The sequence below is a fragment of the Protobothrops mucrosquamatus genome, unplaced genomic scaffold, assembly GCF_001527695.2.
Source record: "Protobothrops mucrosquamatus isolate PMUCROS unplaced genomic scaffold, P.Mucros_1.0 scaffold3373, whole genome shotgun sequence".
NCBI lineage: Eukaryota > Metazoa > Chordata > Lepidosauria > Squamata > Viperidae > Protobothrops > Protobothrops mucrosquamatus.
In genome coordinates this window covers 68,320-91,795 of record NW_015389357.1, presented here as the reverse complement: position 1 = coordinate 91,795, position 23,476 = coordinate 68,320, and the positions used below count along the sequence as shown (strand labels likewise).

Below are 23,476 nucleotides of genomic sequence, written 5' to 3'. Positions count from 1 at the left end.
AAAACAAAATGCATATATACAAACCTTGGGCCCTGGATGTCATTAGTATGGTATGAAGTGTGCTTACCTTTCTCTTTTCTCTTTCCTTTTTATCCTCCCCTCTGCTGTCTTTTTCTTCTCTTAGGAAATCCCAGTCAAATATCTCGAGTGCCTGTTGCTATCAAAGTTCTTGATGTAAATGACAACGCTCCTGAACTTGTGTCCGGGAATGAAGCCTATTTATGCGAAAATGGAAAAACTGGAAAAGTAAATATGCCTTGGTTATCCACCCTGTGCAGTCCCCCTCCCCTCTCTCTCAAGTCTCTTGATTGCCTGTCTGTTGATCTGATTTTGATGTGAAACTGGCCCTCTTCAAAGTTGTGCTCTATTTAGTAACAGCAAGTCCTGGCCATTTGTCTCACTCAATAGTATAGAGCAGGGGTCCCCAACCCCTTTGGCCACGGCTCACTAGTGGGCTATGAGCTGTTCAAAACCAGGCCACCCAAAGCAGCAGGCAAACACGCATGCACAAGCATCCTTCCTTGCGTGAGTGGCAGGTACGCCCATACGCCACTTGTGCAAGTGGAGCTGTATACATGCGCTTGCACACTGATTGTGCAAAACCATCCCCTTTCCTCCTTTCCCGCACCCAGTCTGCAAAGCCAGAAAATCTGGGGAACTCTGGTATAGAGAGCCAATGTGGAATATCTGTGGAGATTCTCAGTTGTCCAGGTCATGGTTGTCCCAAAAGTCCCAAAGAACTTCAGAACTGTAGAAGTTTCTTGGACGAGAAGCAAAATATATTCAAGGAGAAGCAAAGTCCAGTTGACTTTTGAAAAAGCACCTTTGAGCCAATATGGAATAGTGTTTCAAATGTTATAATCTTGGACCTGAGAGATCCAAGATTCATCCTTCAGTCAGGAAAGCTGAACAGGGTGACTTTAGTTCTCTATCCTCCCCTCAGAGGACTTGTGAAACACTTGGAGAAGTGATTGCTCTGTAGGCCACTTTATACTCCTAGAGGAAAACCAGGATATAAATCTAATAAATAAACTCTATATAACAGTTTTCCCAGCTTGTAACTGCCTCGGAATTATGGAAGTTCACGTTCAGCATAAGTGGTGAGTTACACGTTGGAGACTATTGTTCTTTCAAGATGAATTGGTTGATCAGATGGCCATGCAAACTCTCACCAAATGTCTATAAGGGCCATCATTCACGTTGGAGTGTGTTGAACGTTGGGAGTGTGTTGAATGATGAAGCAGATCCTTATCTCTTAGAAAGTAACATAGGACAAATAATTTTATAATCCAGCTTGTGTAAACAATAGGTGATAGAAATCCACAGCTCTCCATATACCTGCTTTATTTTTGAGCAGTGACATTTTAATTTAAATAAACAGCAACTGACAGCATGTCACTTAAATTGTTAATCCAACTAATTTTACGCCTTGTGGGGTTTGGCATTAAAATCACCTTTTACCAAAACAGCTTGCTTGATAATATAGTCTGAATTTCCAGGCATTTAAAACAAACAAACAAACAACTACTCCATTGAATAATAAGAGTAGTGAAATATGGCTTACACAGTGATCTGAATTATATAACGAGGGGCACTTGATTTTATCCCTGTGGAATCCTTCCTTCCTTCCTTCCTTCCTTCCTTCCTTCCTTCCTTCCTTCCTTCCTTCCTTCCTTCCTTCCTTCCTTCCTTCCAGTAGAAAGTATGAGAGAGAACATCCTTCAGCCTATGGTGATTATTAAATAAGCCCTCTATTGTGTAATTATTTGTAACGTGGTGTAACATGGTGGTGTATTATTTTATGTGGCATGATGAAAGGAAAGGAAAACATAGCTGAGACAAGAAGGCAGAGAATGGATAGAAAGTTGCTGAAGGAAGGGCAGGTATATAATTAAGATACTATACTAGGGCTTCCCAAAACTTTTACTTCATTATCCATTACATACATCCCAAAATACTTTTATTTAGACATCTCTGTTGTGATTGGGTTTGGATTAAGTGTATTGATACCCAAAGAAAAAACATTTTTACCCAATTTGGGTTAATCTATTCAGGTTTGAGAAGCACTGCATTAGGCTAAAAAGAAAAAGTGAATCTCATAGAAGAATGGATGAAAAAAACAGATGGAGGTGGATGGAAACTAAAAATAAAACCACACAATTTATTAGGATAGAACATATCTCAGTAAACCCCTTAATATTTAATTGTGCGTGCCAATTTCAATAAATCTCAGAACGTCCATGTTGGCTTTACAAGGCCAGAATCCGTTCTAAACCTGTCTCAATGAATTAAAACCACAACACTGATAAACTGTAACCAGCAACCTAAAATGCAGTTGAAATTATGTAAATTCAGTATTTAAAAAAAAAATCAACTTCCATGCAAAAGAAGTAAAAATATTGAACTTCCTAACCCATCTCTTCTTCACTATAATTAACCCTGCCCTCTTTTGCAGTTTTCCTGCTGCTCTTTTGGATCATGGGGAAGAAAAAAAAAAGAATTGGATCACGATTATTATAATCTAGCAACCAGGATGAGACCATTTACGTTTCAGCCTCATGAATCGTGAACCCAAGCTATACATATCTGAGATTCAATACTGAAGAATAATTCAGAATGACAAAGAGTTTGTCAGGGGGATGAATGTGTTTCTGAGGGCTTTTATTTTTTAAAAAAAGTCAATTTGATATGCAGATATACGTAACAAATTACCCTTGGAAAATACTTATTGGATTCTAGGAGGCTTTCCTTCAGTCTAAATCTGAATTCCCCCCAGGTTCTTTGAATTAAATCTCTATCGTATAACATAAAGGACAAATGCACTCACCGAATACATTTACAGATTTGCAGGTTAACTTACAGTTAAGTTAAATTGAGTTTGAATCGCCTCAAGGGAGCTGATTACATCTCAACCTCTTAGAAAACCTGCTTTGCAGTGTGTAAATATATGGGGTAAACTAACTTGTGCAGTTCATTTCCCCATGTGCTCTATTTTGGATCTTGCTATAATTGAGACTGGCAACAACGGCTGCCAGTGATATGAAGGAATACATTAAAAACAGTTGATACACAACATTGCAAGATAGACTCTTCACGCTTTTATTCCAAATTTGTAAGAGTAGACTGCTAAACTTAAATCTGTTGAAAAAGCATATTGCATTGCATTGGGTGTTGTTTCCACAACTTTGCTGACTTAGACACCACCCACCCCCATCCGTGTTTCTACTCATCAATCTAATATTAATTATTTTAATTAGTCATCAGTTTGGAAAGAAAACTCCTACAGAAGAGTTATCATACCCATCGTCTGAATACGGAGAGAAATTGGATTGAGCCAAAAATATCTTTTATTCAGGAACACTCACTTGTATTAAAATATTGTTTCTTATCCCCTGGGGCATTGTACTCTAGCCCAACTAAATTCTGTTTTAAAGGATGTCAACTAGTATGTATTGTGGCATTCCTTTAAAGGGGAAGGAAACTGCTTGATATAAAATGTTTTCATTTCACAATAAAGAGGAAGATGGGTTCTACACATGCTCATTCAGGTTTATTTATTATTTACTAAATTTATACACCACCCGTCTTGCTGCTGTAGCAAGTCTTGGCAGAAAGACAACTACAGATCCTCTAATGTCCCTTTCTGTTAGTTGCTATATCACAGTGGTTCTCAACCTGTGGGTCGGGACCCCATTTGGAGTCTATCGACCATTTCACGGGGGTCGCCAAGCAAGGCTGTCCGCCATTTTTTTGTCCGCCATTTTTTTTGTCCGCCATTTTTTCCCCTTTTCCGGCAAGTGCCTTAACTCCCTTGGGCTGGGCCAGCTGGTGGTCGGCCTGCTCCGTCTCTGCCGCTTGCCAGCTACGCCTCGGCCGGCGCAGGGGGCGGAACCACACATGCGCGGCGCTCCCGGGCAGGGAAAGTCCTCGACTTACGACCGGTTTAGTCCTCGGCTTACGACCGGTTTAGTCCTCGACTTACGACCGGTTGGGGTCGCGGCATTAAAAAGGTTGAGAACCACTGCTATATCAGATTTTGACTAGAACAATTCTTTCAACACAGCAAGAATCCTGAGGCCTCATTTTGCCTTTGAGCAGCATAAGAGGGTTTGACTTCCCCAAAGTGGGTGGTAGAGGACAAGGAATTGAGCTATACTCAGGCCCAAACTAAGTTTCTTTCAGTTTACATTAAATTAAGTGCAGTAACTATGATTATTTCTGATTTATTCTAAGCTATTCATTTTGGAAGCAATATTAAGAGATACTTTGAATGCTGCAAAAAGAGGTCAATTCTCCTGATCAGGCTAGCAGATCCTCAATTCTATAGTAAAGTATAGCTCTTCAAAAATAGGCTATGCATTATTTGACCTTGAACCAATTGCTGGCTTCTTCACTTTGCCCAACAATTGTTCCACCCATTTCATGCCCTCTTCCCAAGCTTCCCAAGCTTAACATTGCTTCTTCTCATCTATCCTATTCTAGATTATGCCACTATATGCTGGCTAGTGGTAGGGATCCCCAATTCTAATGGATAATCTAATTCAAACACAGAAGATTACCTACCACATTGCCACTAGACAATTACTCTGTTGTTATTTTTTAAAAAAATAATAATAATACTGTAATTACCATCTTAGGAGACATAGATCAGAGCAGCATATAGAACAGAAACAGATACCAGCCACTTAAACCTCTATAAATTAAAGAAAGAAAGAAAATGTAAACCTATTCTTTGAAAATCCAAAATAGAAGCCGTGTTGCACATTTATCCACAGGGGATGTTTTGTTTTGCTTTGGTTTTTATGAAAATATCCCTCTCAATGTGATACTGGTTAACTCCATTAAAATTTAAGATATGCTTTAGTATTTCCCTGTGTGAGAGAAAATATATTGCAAAGAAAAAGGCATCGTCAGTACAGAAATTAATTCAGTGCTAGAGTTTGCCTTGAAATTTCTGAAAAGAAATTGTCCTCACCTCACCCCATGAAAGAGCTTGTGTACTTACTTGTACTTTCTTTTCAGAGTACTTGAAAATGTTTTTTGTTTGTTTGTTTTTTGTTTTAATTTCTCATTCAAAGCTTAGAGCTTATTTATGTCTTGGAACTGGGGAAGACGCTACTGCAATGTTGTTTTTCTGTTAGATATCTTTTCATCACTATGATACCTGTGATACAATGTTCATATGAATGTGGGTGGATGAGCATCTCAACTGCATTTTGAAAATCAAACATGTGAAGGACATTTTGTAGGTTCATCCGGTTCTTCTTCAGTTTTTTTTTTTTTCAAATGTTATGCAAAAAAGAAGAGAAGATTCTCAAGGATAGAGTATGGGTATTCTTGCATTTATTTAAGTACAGTATCTGGGCTATCTTTTTTTTTTAATAGGGATATATCTGTACAATAAAAGCAACTGAGCTTTCATTGGCCAAGTACTGTCTGTCCACTCACTAGGCATTTTGGTTATTGTTTTTTTTTTGTAATATATTTTATTGATTTTTTAAAAAACATAAATCACAGTAATTGGTGAACAGTATGTTGTCTAGGTTACATTTGTAAAGCAATCACTAACAATTGATTTGGTTTTAGTTGATTTCCTCTTTTCCCAAAATATCCTCTTTTGCAAACATTGAGTTAATACAATTCTTATTGTTTTGATAGATAACAAATATATATATATTCTAATATTCCTGAAAATAATAGTCACATCAATATAATATTTCTTTTCTATCCAATCATTCTGGTTGCCTTATCATAGAACCTATTACAGTCCATATTTTAATTTGTTACTCCCACCAAATTCTAGGTATTCTCACTGGTTAAGATTTTCTCAAAAAATAATTACCTTTAAAAATTTAACTCTATTTTTCCATATGAACCATCTCACACTTTTACATTTCTTAAGGAATAGATAGAACAATGAAAAAAGGAGAGCAAGAGTAAAGAAACATAAAAAATAACATACTACTTAAAATATATATCCTTCCTAAGCTAATATATATTTATTTCCTAAATTTCTTATTCTTTTTAACCATAATTAAAAATATGTTTAATCTTTAAACATTCCATTTAATACATCTAGTCCTTTAACTCTTATTCAAAACATTTTTATCCATTACAATTTTCTTAAATTCAATCACATTTAAGTATCTAAAACATTTCCTTTATCTAAGTCATTTCAACCTTTTTATATTACTCATATCAAGAAAGAGAACAAAAAAGGGGGAAAAAGCATACTATATTATTTAGGGAATTCATCCCTCTTAGAATGACATATATATTCCAAAACTTTTCTATTTCTTTAACCATATTCAAACAAATGTTTCTTTTTTAAGTATTCTCTCTGGTAAGTCCCATCATCTATTTTCTTCGTTTCCAGTTTAGTCTTTTTCCTTTGCCCTTTTTCTTAATCAATGTATTTTGCTGAATCAAAAAGTTTTCCCATATGTTTTTCAAGTCTCGTACAGCCATTAAAATGTGCTATTATAAACAGAGTGATAGGCTGGGATCAGGGAAACCCAACTTCAAGCCAACATTTGGCCATAGAGAATGCTGGGTGACAGCCATCCCATTTTCTCAGCCTAAAATGTTTCACCAGAATGTTCTTAGGGATAAAATTATGTGAGTTCTCCCTTCCCACCAACTTCATCCTTACAGGGAATGGCTAGGACCATTCTCAAGCCACGGAAAAGTTTCATAGCCCAGCCTTTTACAGATCTTTGAGGCAGTTTAAAACAGCAAAAAGCAATTAATATTGAAAAACAGGGAAAAAATAGATCTATCAAAAAAATACCTCTCCTTCCATTTTTAATGTTGTGATTTCCAAGGTTAAGAAGTGAGAAATATTTTTTATACTGTAATTATTGTCAGTTATTAAGCCATCCCTCAGTACTGGGGCAAGTGAGAGGGAAGATGTAATAATGAGAACTTGATAGCATAGTGAGAACTGGGCAATGAAAAATCATTAGGAAGTTGTAAGTTCAAAATACGAACAGCTGCTGTTGTTTACTTATTTATTACATATGGTATTGCTTTGTGCAAAGACGGAAGTGAGGTGACAGGTGCTATGGGAACCCACACGCTTAATTTATTGATTTAGTTATGTGAAACAGCAGAGTGATATGTTCTTATATACTGAGAATATGAGGGTGTTTATAGAGGATAAAACGGATTAATGAAAGCAACTGTGAAGGTGAAGATGAGTGTCTTATGGCGCAAGTTCAGGTAGAAGTGCACATGGGAGCTAGATGGCAGGTTTAGAGAAAAAAAGACATCCATTCTGCTGCTTTAATTTGAGACAGATTAAGGCAGCAGTTCTTTGGTCCACGGATGTATCTCAGGGATAAAAGATAAAACAAAAAATCTCTCCCAAAGGTGAAAAAGAAGAGTTCTGCTTCATGGTTTTAGAGCTTCAATATAAACCCTCAAATGCAATCAAAAATTCATCCTCTTTGTCTCACAGAAAGATCCATCAGTATCGTTCTGAGTGGGAAATAGAAAAAAAAAGAAAGGCAGGTTGAATGTCTGTGGAGATTCTCAGTCATCCAGATCATAGTTGTCTACAAGGTGCTTTTCAAAAGCCAACTGGACTGTTTTGTTTTGTTTTTTCTTGAGGAAGAAGAAGTTTTGCTTCTCATCCAAGAAACTTTATCGGTTCTGGCAGGATGGTGGCGGCTGTGAAGTAATCAAAACGAATCCCTCCTTGTCCCCATCATCCTACCAGAACCGACAAAGCTTCTTATATATTGCTGGATGAGCAATGAAAAATCTTCTTTTTCAAGGAAAAAGCAGTCTAGTTATCTTTTGAAAAAGCCCCTTTGAGACAAGGCAGGTTGAGGAATTCCAGAGGCAGATCATGTGTTGAATTGTGAGTCTGTCCAGGCTCTAGATAAACTCATAATGACACAAATTTCAAACCAATCCTGGTATAGAGCTAAATGAATTTTTTTCCCTGTCCTTCACAACATTAGAGAACACTGAAAAGGGGAAATAAGATCTCCTTGAAGTTGGGGAAAACATATTCAGGTTCATGTTATGGACAATCTGGAGGGAAATCAATTTTCTCTCACTTATAAAATTGATATCTGAGAAAAATTCCAGGATGGTTCGGATATATTTCTATTTTATATTCCACTGAAGCTATTAAAAATAATTTTGCTCTGTTTTTTTTTAAATTTTCTGTATTTTACGTGCCCCACGAGTCAAATTAGCATTGCAGTAGCAATGTACTGTTTCCCAATTTTTTTCTTTAAAAAAGATCACTAGACTGATATCTGAGGCCCTGTAGATAAGCCAAATATTGGTCATGCAGCATCTAGGGTACTAATGCACATGTGAACTTGCTAGATGTCAGGTGCTATGCCCCATAATTAAACAGAAGCCTTTACATGGCCCCAAAATAATGAAATCAACCAGTGTTTGGTTTTCTCACCTAAATTATTAAGAGGCTTTGAACAAGAATGATAAAAGCTTGCAATTTAGTAATTTTGACATCTACAACTCCTAAGAAATCAAAATAAAACCAATATAAAATTCAATTAAAAATCCAGTTGTGTAAAGACAGCTAAAATAAGTGTTAAACAACGAAACTATGTAATATAGTTTCAATTTTTCTATTTCTGGAATAGGTCCATATCAACTAACGTTATGCTGAACTAGCAAAATCCCACTTACTGGTGTAGCCAACTCACGTTGTGCTATTTTTGTTTGTTTTATTTTCCCTTTTTGTACGTTATTGTACATTATTGCAAAGTGAGCATGAGAAATTCACCTATACTGGAAAAAACACACAACCATCTTTGCTTTTTATGTTTTTGCTGATCAATACAAAGTGTTATAAACAGTGGGATTAAAGTGTTGCCAGAGTGAAACGTAATCTCTGATGTTTCTGTAGACACACAAAATCTGCAGTTTAAATATTCACAGTGGTATAATTGGTGGCAAGAGTATCGTCCTCACTTTTCAGTGCTAATTTAGCATGGACAAAAATTTGATAAATGCTTCGTTTCTGAGCAGGAAGAGAGCACCAGGAGAATTTAACTAAATATATTCTAACATGCAACGTAACATAGCTTAAATTACACATCCTAAGTATAGTCTTAAAAACACTTTTTAAAAGTTCTATTTATATCTAAAGGAATTACTTTGAAGTCAAAGAGTAAAACTGAGAATCATTTAATTCCATAGGATAATTAAGCATCTGCATACCTTTCTCCACTGAAATCAAGACCAATTAGTGTCACTATTTCCCTGTCTCCTTCATTCTCCAAAGCTTGGGAAAATAACACCTTAAAGTAATTTCATTTTAATCCCCGAAAGAACTATTGTGACCCTCCCATATTAAACATTTAACACATTTTTCTTAGGGAAAAAAAATCCCCTGATCCCTAGGACAATGTTATACCCCTTGAATGTGAATAAGAGAAAGTTCTGACATTAGAGGAGATAAACTGTCTTGTATTCCTTTACTGCACCATGGAATAGAGCAACATTGGATCCTTGTGTTTACTAATTTACTCTACAATGAAAACCAGTATCTCTTCTCGCACAAATTTTGGTTTCTAGCCAGTATTATATTGAACATTTCCGATTTATGTAAACATGTTTGTTTTTCTGTTTTAGGTCATTCATACCATGAGAGTAATTGACAAAGATGACCCCAAAAATGGACACTATTTTGTTTATAACCTTCCATCTGAAATGGCCAACAACCCTAATTTTACAATTAAGGAAAATGAAGGTAAATATAGTTACTTATACCCCATCTTTAGTAATATTATTAATAACGTGGGGTAAAGTTAGAAGTTGTACTTTTTACTGTGTTCATTGCTTCATTTTGCTAATGTTCTTAAAGTCCTTCTCTGTTTTACCAGAGAATTTGCCTTCACTTTTTATGACATAGTCAATGTTTGTTTTCAAGGTATCTGGTATTGGTGCTGTACAAGATAGATAAGATAGATAGATAGATAGATAGATAGATAGATAGATAGATAGATAGATAGATAGATAGATAGATAGATAGATAGATAGATAGATAGATAGATAGATAGACAGACAGACAGACAGACAGACAGACAGACAGACAGACAGACAGACAGACAGACAGACAGACATTTTTATTAGGTATTTTAACATTAAATTATTTTATTGCACTCCCTGGTGCTCACACTTATTTATTGGTTTTAATATAGATAGATAGATAGATAGATAGATAGATAGATAGATAGATAGATAGATAGATAGATAGATAGATAGATAGATAGATAGATAATGTGAGAAAGAGAGACGATTAGAGACAGATATACAGAAATATATATAATTCATTGGATTACAGCAAATATAGACACATGATTATTAGCAAAATATTTCAGGAGATTTTTATATCATAGTACATTTGTTGCTCTTTTTGATGTAGCAGTGATTATTTATATACATTAGTGGTATATTTCTTCATGGACAAAGCAATATTGGCTTTACATTTAACAAGGAGTGAAATTATTTACAGTTGTATATTTTACTGCTGTGTAGGTTTTCTTTGTCCTACAGTACACTCTTTCTGAATTCTGACTTAACGATGATAAACATCAATTTCAGAATCACAGCAGTTTTCTGTAGTTCCTGTTTTGATTTATTTGCCTCTTCCAATCTTCAATAGATTCCTACATATGTTTAAAGAAATGAAACTGGAGCTAAGATAAAGTTTCTGGATAGATTCTTTTTCTTAGATTCGTTTTTGTTTACTTCTGGAAATACACTATTTGCAAAATAGTTTGAGAAAAAAAATGGAAATGGACAGATACAATTGCAGAGCAGACAAAACTGAAAAGCCTTTTTTAAACTATAATTTATTCCAAGATTTAAAAGGACATAAAAATGTCCCCTACTAATAAAGGAGAACATTTGTAGCTCAGGGTTGACATGAGGGGTCCTTGGTGCTCTCTGAACTTGCTTGTTTTCTTGCAGACGTTTCATTACCCAAACTAGGTAACATCATCATTGCTAGAAGGAACTGAGGTCTGGGAGGAGGAGGAGGAGGAGGAGGAGGAGGATGGTGGTGGGAGGAGGAGGAGGAGGAGGAGGAGGAGGAGGAGGAGGAGGACAACGACTGTGGGATCCTTGGTGCTCTCTGAACTTGCTTGTTTTCTTGCAGACGTTTCATTACCCAAACTAGGTAACATCATCAGTGCTAGTAAGGAGTGCTATTTGCTATTAGTTTATATTTTAGTGGCTTGCCTGTCCCCTAATGATACATTTATTCTCAAGTTCGTTCTCTGTTAATAACAACAGCAGACTCGGGATAGGGATGAGAACTGTAATTATGTGTTCAAATTTTTAACTGCTATTTACAATCAGTGGTTCTCCCGGAACACACTAATGACCATATCAAAGGAGGAGGTGGAGACTTTAAGTTTATATCAATAGCATAGCGTTTTGTTGGCTAGGAATCACGGTTTAATAGAACTACAAAAAAGAGTAACATAGTTTTAGCCTGCAGAACAATCCTTTTGAAGTCCTCAGAATATTGGGGATTCTTGGGAATACTTGGGAACACCTAGTGTTGTGGATAATTTTAGATACTATGCTTTAGTAACAAGTTAGTGCAGTTTCAGAAAGGATCTACTAAGGAAACAACCTACAAAGAAAAATTAAAAAAAATAGTATATTGACGCAGGAGAAAACAAGACTGATGAAAGACATAAGAGAAATTTTCACTGACGCTGAATCGATGCTACATATAAAAGAAAGATCTTGTCTTGTATGTTCCCAATAAATGGGCTTACATCTAGTAATTGTATGCTAGAGAGGGCATAGATTTCATTTAGGCTTTAGAAGAAACTTAGGGTAAGGCCAACTCAGTAACACAACCAATTATCTGGAGAGATCAAATATATTGGCCAAAAAAAGGGATAGGACAGCCGTTCTTATTCATGCTTTATACTTCCAACTTTCTTGCATCAAACACGGACGAGACTCCTCCTCCCTTTAATTATTCAAAGTGCCATTAAAAATGGCAATAATAACTCATAACTGTGTGAAAGCAACATATCTTTGCATTTTTAAAGCTTAGGCATGCTAAATAATCCTCAACTCTCTCCTCCCATCAGTTTCTTTCCTGAAACTTCCTGCCCCTTTAAATTCACTTGCCGAATGGCATAGGAACACTTTATCCTCAAATAGATATGATGCTATTTTTGTATGACTTGATGACATTGCATTAAGTAAATAACCTTTATTCTGGGGAAGCAATGCCAAGACTTGCTTGCAATTTTTAAAGTAATCATTATCTCCTATCTAATAGACTTTGAAATACATACATTCAAACTTACTCATTAAATCAGCACCCTGGTAACTGAGTTATTATGGAATCTTTTCACTTCAAGTAAATAATAAATTATTGGTAACACAGGCAACAGCAAGCTAACCATTTGTTCAAGTTTAGTGATATGAGATCTTATAAAGGGTCCAGTTAATTATAGAGCTAAAGTGTAATGATCATACAAAGGCCATCCTTACATTGCCTTGTAATATTGTTCCAATTGTGAAAGGCACAGCCATTAACATTTCTTTTCCTGCTCTTAATACCCTAAAAAGATGGATGATGATGGCGATTTTGCTGTTCTGCTCAAAGAAACCCTGAATAGTATACAAGGCGAAAGGAACAGTTTAAAAAAGCCTGCTGCAAAAAATAAAACGGTAATAAAGCAATCACCCATGAAGTAAAAACAAACCAGAACAACATTCTGAAAGTGCCAAACTTAAGTTCATTTGAAAAGGCAGTCTAAAAAGTAAAGTTAGTTGCTGTAGAACATACATCTGGGAAACAGGGCAGGATCAAACTGACAAAAGCAATATTGTACTGTTGCAACACAAATCCACTCCTTTATCCATGCTTAAGTGACCCACATAGTAAAAAAAACAAAAAAAACAGTACTAGCATCATATTACTGTGGTACTGCTTTCATAATTTGACTGCCCCCACACACATCCCTTGCTATCTTTGTGTTTCAAACAAACTAGATTTGCCGAAAGGAGTTTCATAATCAATATGCCAACACCAGAAAGGCTCAAATCTTAACTCTTCTGAGCTTAATCCAGCAAGTTAATCTTAGGGCAGTGATGGCGAACCTATGGCATGGGTGCCAGAGGCGGCACTCAGAGCCCTCTCTGTGGGCACGCGTGCCGTCGCCTCAGTCCTAGGCCTTCAGCTGGGTTTTATAAAACCTTTTTGCTTTAGGCCTCCGCTGCCATGTGCAAAAAAAAAAAGAAAAAAAGGTCAATCAGTCAATTTCAACTTCTCGCGGGAAAAAAAAGATCTTGCAAAGTTGGAATTGATTGATTGAACTTTTTAATCCCACCCAGTCTGCCGTTACCACCACAGCCATGCCCACCCAATGGGCCACGCCCACCCGGCACTCGACGATGCATAAGTGGGTTTTGGGTTGCAGTTTGGGCACTCGGTCTCTAAAAGGTTCGCCATCACTGTCTTAGGGCATAGTACATTGTTGGGGGGAGGGGGTGTCACATAACCACAACTACATTTCTGATATATTCTTTCCAACACTTTGTAGAAAACCGTTTGCTAATCTGTTTTGTTGTTTGTTATTTGTGTGATCAGTTGGGTCAAGTAATTAAGGCACCAGCCTAGAAACCAGGAGACTGTGTGATCTAGTCTTGCCTTAGACATGAAAGCTAGCTGGGTGAATTTGGGCCAGTCCCTCTTTTTTAAGTTTACATCATCAGACTTGGGCAACAAGCTGGTCGGTCAATTCCTGTTGCAATGGAATGGATCAACATGGTTGATCCCCCCAAAAAGCAGACCTTGCAATTGGGGGAAAATACGAGGAGGAGGAGGAGGAGGAGGAGGAGGAACATATCTTTATTTTTTTGAAGTAAAATAGGGGAAAACATGTTTTTCATTGGAGTAAGACCCACTTCATGATAATGTCCATCCTGTTGGAAAACTGTATTTGTTCTTGGAGTTCACCCAATTCTCCCACTGTGTTTTGCATGATTGTCTTCACTTTTTTTGTTTTGGTAACCACAAGATTATTGTGGGCCATGTTTGCATGGTTTACTCATTTCATTTTTTTGTTGTATTAAGCACAAACATTTTAATGGAGCTTATGCTTTCCAGGATTTTATGTTCATTTTTCTCAACATTCATATTTTATTGCTACAGAAACATTTGGGCATGTTTGGATTTTGGCTTGGAAACGTCTCAAACCTCACTCTGGATATACATTAGCAATAGTGGTGTAAACTGCATAAATTCGTGTTAAAATTCAATGGGAAGAAAATATTACCTTCATCATCAACCACATTGATATTCCACGACACAATTCCCTAAATTTAGTCAACAATGTATTTAAAAAAAAACCCAATTACACAGAAGAATAAATTTTAGGGATAAAAATTGTATTGGGTAATAGTGGTTGCACAACATAGGCAAATATTTACTCACAAGAAAACACATGTGATACGCATTTGCATTTGCTTTCCTTTTTTTTTTAAAATAAAGGATTTTACTAACTGATGTATAAGAAAACGAATCTTTTGCTTGGAAAAGGAGATGCTGCATAGAGAAAGAAGGAGGGGAAAAGAAAAGAAACTATTAAATGTGCCAGTTTTATATCATTCATATCTATGTGCCAATCATTTGTTCTTCCTCTGGAGTGTTGCTGTATTTAATATTCTCCAACTGTGGATTGCTGGTGAGAATGTGAATTAATTTCTCCTCAACCTATCCAGCTGTACTTCTTCTTTTTTATTATTAACCATTGGGGTCTGGTAGATGATAAATCAATGGATATTCCTGTAGATAAGCCTTCATTTGAAGTCATGGAAAGCTAGCAAACATTCTTTTGATATAGCTGTTATTCAACCTGAGAGGAGGAACGTGTGATCTAAAGACATTTAAATTGGTCACCTGCCTTGTCACCTTTCAGCCATTAAAAATCCCCCTCCACAGCGAAGTTCTTTGGTGAATGATTTAATCCGTTTCTCATGGCTTTTATGAAGAGATGGATGCTTGCAGCCCTGAAGATAGAATTGCCAAGGAAGCTGGTCATTATGTGGGGTGGACTTTTGACAGATTTTATTCAATAGCTGAATGGCAAATTAAATCAATGTAAATGTCTCAAGAATACTAAATTCAAGCTTTACTAAGGACTTTAGTTGGAAATAATTTTCTCTTTCAAGCACACTTTTTCCGGTATTGAACTCAGAAATAACTTTTCTTCAGGGAAGGGAAAATTCATTTCTATGGTTCTAAATATTTTCCTTCTCCTTTTCCATAATTATTAAGTATAGCTCTCACCTTACAGCATGAAAAGTACAATTAAATGAGAAGACCCGATTGACTCATGTTCAATTATTCTGATGCCTTCAAGTTGAGTCCAGTTCCTAGTGGTCCTATAGACTGAGGCTTAACCTACCTTTAATTGTTACTCATAGTTTTCCAGTAATCTCTTTAATCCTATTCATTTTATTCATTGTTTTCTCCTTCTACTTGCCTCAAGCGTAATCATTTCTAGCCCATTTTCTATTTACATCATATGAACAAAAAACATATCAGGTTTTTGTTCCTCTCAGTATGAGGTGGTTTTAACTCAGTTTCCAAAATCATAATGTGAATGCTTCTCTCTTTCTGTCACTTCAACTAAAAATCCAGAATATCAGTTGGCCAAGTGCCTCTAGAAAGCTCACAAAATCAAATAAATGTTATATTTGTTATCTCATCAGAAACACTTAATATTTATTAACATACTACCTTTATTACATGATTTTATAAAAAACATGAGTAATAGTCATTTCCTTTAATCACCTTTTCATTAAAATTGTTGCTATAGAAAGCTATTTCAAAGGCTTTCAATTTTACTTCATTTGATAATTTTATCTGAATTATTGATCCAGTTCAGGAGGTCAATTTCATTTGAAGATTCGGTTGAATGATCTTTGAATCAAACCGCCAAAACAAAATTTTGCAAAGCTTTAGAATCCTCTCATGAGTTACAAGAAATCAAAGCAGCAGCCCTTGATATAAAACTGGTTTTTTTTTATTTATGGGGGTGGGGGTTTAGGATCACAAAGGGTTGGAAACAACTGAACAGCATTTACCATGGACAATATCTGGCCTCACCTTTCTTTTCAGGAGTTTGGATACTGCAACCTTCTTTCTAAAGCAGTCTCCATTTTGTTTATTCCCGGCTTGGACTGAACCTGAATGAAGATTTTTCTTTCAAAATTATTTTAGGCTTACATAGCTGCTGAAATTATGAAATGCAACCCAGAGTGGATCACAAAACTATGCCAACATCAAAAATAAAGTTAAAAAGGAAACTACCGGTATTACATTCTCCATCAGAATAGCAATAGCACCTAGATTGATACTTTACAGCATTCTCTGGGCAGTTTACAATGTCAGCATATGAGCCTCCAACAATCTGGGTCATAATTTTACCAACCTCAAAAGGATGGAAGGCTGAGTCAACCTTGAGACTGTCAGGATCAAATTCCAGAATCTAGCTCCTCAACAGAAAATTCTGTGTGGAAATTGTAGATTCTTAAATGTTTCTACTATTAAATCATCAGTGTCATCATCATTTCAGGTCAAATGGTTCCAATGAACCAAGTCAAGGTGATTCTTTGACTGAGTTCAGGATACTTGTAGTAATATTTGTTTCCTGCGTGGCAGACGATGTTATAAAATGCAAAACGAAATGAGTAAACTGGAATTAGAAAACAGTTTCTACATCTGTGTTGTTCTATAAGATTTCTAATATAAAATGTTATGGCTGCCATCAATTTGATTTTCCCAGAACATACATTGTAAATTTTTGATGTTTACTGAAAATATATCATTTTACATTAATGGATATGTCTACATGTATAGAGCTTGGTTACCATAACATTACCCTTTAAAACAGCCTATAAAAGTGATAACATCAAGTAGCATAATTTATTTTAATCAGCCTTCTGGCTAAATAGGACAATTCTGTCTTTATTGTCAAGCTCATATAAAGAGTCTTTCTCATACAAAAGAATGTATTGTGCATGGTCTCTGTGACCTACTGCATTGCATTCTTTAAAACATGTGATTCTTTCTAAGCTATTTGGTCAACCTAAGTTTTTTTTCCCCCTCTCTGCTTCTGCTGTTAGTTGCTCCAGATTCCTTGAAACTGTATCCAAACTCCTGAAAAGAAAGGTGAGGCCAGATAGATGTCCAGTAAAAATGCTCAAAGTTGTTTAACTATGAGACTGCAGGAAAGAGTCCCCTGGAGCTATAATTTACTTTTGAGTCATTGTATTCTTTTTAGGTTATATGCATGTCATCTGGAAGCAAGTCAGTGCTGAAAACAAAATTCATATACTGTTGTTAGAATAGCAAGATATCTTGAATTCTATCCTAGAGCCCTGGTATTAATTTTTTGGGAACTGGTTTGTACTTTCTCTTAGTGTTTTCTCATACTTTCCTGCTAAATCTTTTTGGCTTGGTTAACTATTCAGCTGCCTCCATTACCTGAGCAATTCTCTGGTTACACAATAGTTAGGAAATGCTTCAGCCCATTCCAGTCAATGTATCTTGATTTAAAAGCCTTACATTATCTTTGTGGCTAAATCTGGATAGTACAGTATAGGCTGAAGCCTTGCCAATGATTCCAAATTTTGTTGGGGAAAACTGGCAATGATCTAAGAAGGTGGAATACAACCTACGAAAAAACTAGAGAAAATGCTATGCTGTAACTCTCAGGAGCCTTTAGTTTTAATGATGGGGGGGGGCAAGGAAAAAAGTGTATGGAATGATAAAATTGAGAAACAGTACGGCATAGTTAAAGGTGCCCCCAAATTAATCTGAAGATCTAAGATATTCCAACTGCTGTCTATTACTATGGAATTCCCCCCCCCCAAAAAAAACCACTCCTGCTTCAAATCCCATTTAATGCCCCTCTTAGTAATAGCATATTGTAATTCCTAACCAAGTACACAGAAGGACTCTGAACATCACAATTTTCATTTCAGGCTGGCTAACTTTTATCTAAACATAAAGAAATGTGCTTTTACTAAAGCTTCTCAAGTCTCCAGCTGTAAAAGTTCCCAATTAAAAATTCTTTTCTTTCCCTTCAAAGGCAACATATCCACAGCACAGATAACTTATAATACAGTCTTTCATGCTGTTAATGATTTGATATTTCTAAACAGTTATTTTTTAAAAAAATGGAAAGGAGAAAAAGAGAGAAGGAGCTGGCTAGCTGGAAAGTTGCACAGCAGGGTAACTTACAGATGTCTACTTACTAAAGAAAGTTTCGTGAAGTAAAGGAACATCAAGTGCTTTCATAAAAGCCTGGCTTAGAGACATTTAACATGTAGCTGTTTGTCCTCTTCCTCGTTTTTTAAATCAACCTAGAAATGCAACCTGACATTAAGGTACTTTTGGGGTACTTTTTAATAGAGGCTCAAGTCTATATAAAACCTTCCTTCCCTTCGTATGCCACACAAACCAACTTGTTTGTTTTCAATATTATACGCTACTCAATAACCAAGAGATCCCATGGCTGGTTACCTAACAAAGGGATGAAAGATCATTTCAATGATTGGTGAATATCGTTTTTGAAGAGGAAAAAAAAAATCACCCATCTCAATCATGGAGAACTTTTGGACAAGTTCTCACACTGCTGAAAATTAGAAGTAAGAAGGTTTTGTTGTTGTTGTTGAAGCAGACCTTCCACAGGAGTTCTGAAATAAACAAGTTTTGAAGAAGGACGAATGACTTGTCCCCAAAAGACCTGACTTTCACAAAAATATGATTTAGCTCTGTCCACTTTGCTTCATCCATTACATTACTTATTTATTTATTTATTTATTTATTTATTTATTTANATATTTAAGAAGGCCGATCATTAAAATTATCCTTAAAATACCCTTAAAAAACCCCGCTAAAAATCCCTAGGCCAGACCCGCTTGTTGAAAAAGCCATGTCTTTAGGGCGCGGCGGAAGGAGGGGAGATCCGGGATCACCCGGATCTCTGGGGGTAGTTCGTTCCAGAGGGTGGGGGCTCCCACCGAGAAGGCCCTTTACATTACATTACATTAAACAGAGAAGCAACCTGGAATTAAGGAGAAACTTCCTAATAGTGAGGACAATTAACCAGTGGAACAGCTTGCCACCAGAAGTGGGTGCTCCATCACTGGAGATTTTTAAGAAGAGACTGGACAGTCACTTGTCTGAGATGGTATAGGTTCTCCTGCTTGAGCAGGGAGGTGGACTAGAAGACCTCCAAGGTCCCTTCCAGCTTCTATTCTAGAAGCCTTAACTAAGAAAAGATCTTTTTTACATATAACTAAGGATGGTGTAATCAACTCAGAGAGAAGAAAGGAGAATATAGGAAGTCCTTTGTCAGTGAACACATTATCTTTCTTTAAACATTTCCCTGAACTACAAAATCCAAGTCTAAATACAGGTAGTACTTGACATACGACTACAATTGAGCCCAAAATTTCTGTTGCCAAGTGAGACATATGTTAAGTGAGCCCTCTCTGTGGGCACGCACACACGCACGCACGTGATTGCCCCAGCCCCGCCCCCCTGTGTCCCCCTCGTGACCAGCAGCTCCCCTGGAGGAGAGTCACCCCGGGCATAACCTGCGTGGAGCGGTGCAGCCAAGGACACAGCAGCTGGGCAGGGGGGACCAGACTCCACCCTCACACCCCATCGCATACAGAAGATGCTGCGGGGCACGGACAGAGGGCGTGGCCACCATGATGCTGCTGGACTGCCTGGGCGAACTGCTGTGGCGGGCTGTGGAGGTGGTGGGTGGCCCTGCGGGCAGAAGAGGTGGGGGCAGGGCAGAGGTGAGGCGGTTTTGGGGCACTCGGTCTCTAAAAGGTTTGCCATCACTGGCCTAGGGGAAAAGAAAATCCCTTTTCAGAACTATAGAGAAAGAAAAGAAAAAAAAGTAAGGATACAAGTATTTCTCTCCTCCCAGTATGTTGGCTCTTCTATTATTGCTGAGTTTTGTCTAAATAAATGTATTGAAGAACATAGCAATACACAGAAGCAGTATTAATCGCTGACTTATTTCCACATGGAAAGTGCTTCACTTTGTTAAGGGAGGCATGGGTAAATAAAACACATGAAAAGCAAGATAATGAAGGATGAGGAGGTTAATTGGGAAGATGAGTGGAGAGCAAGACACCCACTATCCTCTTGAACACCTGTTTCCAAGCTAATTCATGCAGTAGCCTTGGTGTCTACAATTCAAGAAGCCACCTGCTGTTTTCTCAGTTTTCAAGTGCTATTTTTAAAGTGTTTGCCAGGAAGGGAAAGTCAGTCAGATAAAGTGATTTTTTTTATTACTAGTCAGGAAGACAGGTGGCCTGTAAGTTTCAAGTAGGAGAAACTCAATAAAAGTGCCTAAATCCCTTGGTAGCACCCTCAAGGCAACATGTCAAGCAAAGGATAGATGAATCTGTCAGTTTTGCTTTCTCCTGTACTTGGTCTTTCTTCTTATAATGATAATAGTAAAGTTGGAAGGGACCTTGGAGGTCATCTAGTCCAACCCCCTGCTCATGCAGGAAACTCTATACCATTTCGGACAAATGGCTGTCCAGTCTCTTCTTAAAAACTTCCAGTGTTGGAGCATTCACCGCTTCTGGGGGCAGGTTGTTCCATTGGTTAATTGTTCTAACTGTCAGGAAGTTTCTCCTTAGTTCTAGGTTGCTTCTCTCCTTGATTAGTTTCCATCCATTGCTTCTTGTCCTGCCTTCAGGTGCTTTGGAAAACAGCTTGACTCCCTCTTCTTTGTGGCAGCCCCTGAGATATTGGAAGACTGCTATCATGTCCCCCTCGTCCTTCTCTTCGTTAAATAGACATACCCAATTCCAGCAACCGTTCCTTATATGTTTTAGCCTCCAGTCCCCTAATCATCTTTGTTGCTCTTCTCTGCACTCTTTCTAGAGTCTCAGCATCTTTTTTACATCGTGGTGACCAAAACTGGATGCCGTATTCCAAGTGTGGCCTTACCAAGGAATTGTAAAGTGGTATTAATACTTCACGTGATCTTGATTCTATCCCTCTGTTAATGCAGCCTAGCACTGTGTTGGCCTTTTTGGCAGCTGCAGCACACTGCTGGCTCCTATTTAAGTGATTGTCCACTAGGACTCCTAGGTCCCTCTCACAGTTACTACTATTGAGCAAGATGCTTTAAATCTATTTGATGAAAACATTTGTTAATTTTGGCCATTGAACTCCTCTGAATTCTTACCTACTTGCACTGGTCCACTTTAATCAATAAAACTATCCTCGATGAAAATAACCATGTCGTAATCACCGAGGATTTCCAATCACTGTTGAACATAGAGATAGATTCAGAACTAGAGCCCAAGAACTGAGTAATGGAAACCATTGTCTTTATGGATCAATCCGTCAGTCTCTACTCCCTTCAATATTTTTTGGCAATTCTGTCATTATTTATATTCCATTTATAAATGAAATTTAAATTTGTTTCTAAATCTTTGGTTTGGACAAAACTCCACAGCACTTTTTCGTACGGCTGCTGATAAAAACAGGATCGCCAACATGATCGCCAACGTCCGATAACGGATATGGCACAAGAAGAAGAAGAAGAAATCTATATTTTAAATAACCAAGTAAAACATTTGCGGATCAATAAATTTCTTTACCCGAGTGCTTGGTGTTCTCTAAGCTTAGTCTGAAGCAGCACCTTCACTATTTGTTGAAGATATTACCTAGTTAGGTAATAAAATATTTGCAAAAAAAAAAAAAAAATTCCAAGAGCTCCAATGACTCTACAGTTCAATCCTAAACTATAAATAATCTCTTCTATTAATATGCTTATTAGCATGAGAATATTGCACAAAAGATATGGTAGAGAAGGATTTAAAAACCCAACCACAGGCAATTTTGATATGATACTCTGAACTACAACTTAACATATTTTAGAATGTTACATCAACCCACTCTCTGAATTTAATTAATGGTTTAGCTTGCCTTGAGATCTCATGGAATTCAAGATTAGTGAGAGAGTGGATCTGGTACATGACTGTAATAAAATAAATTGAAGGATTCAACCTGAAAAAAAATTGCCCTCAAATAGAAGATTCCATAGGAGTCTCAGAAGATTTAAGATTGCAATGGGTCTGCTTTATGTCAAACCATTTTGGTATCCACCAGATTTTTTTAATTTTTTAATCTTCAGAAATCTATGAACTGCTATAGATCTGGCGAATTAAATTATGCTACTTGATGTTATCACTGACCCATAACCTAAGAACCATTTATGCTGGATAATATAGGTAATAGAATATCATCCATGTGGCTTTATCCAGGTGTATGGCTGAATGGAGAAACTTGGGGATAGCTTAGTATCTCCTGAAATTAAAGAAAATCTAGACAAAACCTGTAGTGCCTATTGAGGGGGAAAAGTTACTAAACAAACTTAGTTGGAAAGTACATGCAAATTCTGAAAAAAAAAATGAAAAATTGTGTTGAGTGGGGAGGGGGGAACCAAAATGAAGCCTGTGGACTTCTGAGTAGGAACATGCCAACGTTTGTTATTGTGCTATTTATAATTCTGCAACCGAAAGCAATAAAGAGCTAATGTGAAATACGTCAAATAATGTTACATTTTTTGAAATGTTTCCTGCCTCTCCCAGAGATGCTACTAGGTGGGAAATAGTGGGCGAGCTGTTGCCTGCCAATAACGTAGGGTTCCCTAATGTAATAGAAAAATCTCATGCATTCAGGAGTAAAATGAATTCAATAATTACTTAAGGGATCCTTAGCTATTTGATTTAATATACTCCTAATGCCTGCTACTAAATAAAGCCGTCAATTACTTCACCTGAGCATGGACTATATTTTACATGTTAAATGAAAGAGAAGACTAAATTCAGCAAATATACAAGTTAAATGACCATTGCTTTATTGATAGACAACTAGGCCACAGCTGTGAAAAATAAAAATAATATCACTTTGGGAAAACAGAATGATTTGTACTAAGGTGATGGCTTGTCTCATTTATCCAAATGAATACAATGGGTAAGGGGTCCTTGGTGGTCTCTGAGCTTGGTTGTTTTTTGCAGATGTTTCATGACCCATCTAGGCACTATCACTGATGATGCTACTTGGCTTGGATAATGTTTTCTGCAAGAAAACAACCAAGCTTAGAGAGCACTAAGAAACATTCATTTTAGCTCTGAGCAACAAATATTCTCCTCTAATGGAATACAGTGGATATTCTGGATCCATGGTCAATTTTTGCCTTTATTTATTTATTTATTTATTAATTGCATTTATATCCCGCCCTTCTCCTTACGGACTCAGGGCGGCTGACAATTGAATAAAATACTAACATATATACATATACTTAATTAAAATTCGATTAAAATGAAATATTTAAATATGTCCAATTTAAAAGTAATTAAAACCCCCTTTAAAATCCCTCAGGCCAGTCCCGCTAGT

General features: G+C 36.8%; 1 protein-coding gene across 1 annotated transcript in view; it reads left to right on the top strand.

Annotated features, from left to right (window-relative positions):
- Positions 1-36: 36 nt before the first annotated feature.
- Positions 37-23,476, top strand: part of LOC107297545 (cadherin-8-like) — a 27,454-nt gene continuing 4,014 nt past the window's right edge. The window contains exons 1-2 of the mRNA XM_015826906.2: positions 37-246; positions 9,619-9,736. Of these exons, the coding sequence (XP_015682392.2) occupies positions 37-246; positions 9,619-9,736 (328 nt within the window). The remainder of the gene's footprint in view (positions 247-9,618; positions 9,737-23,476) is intronic.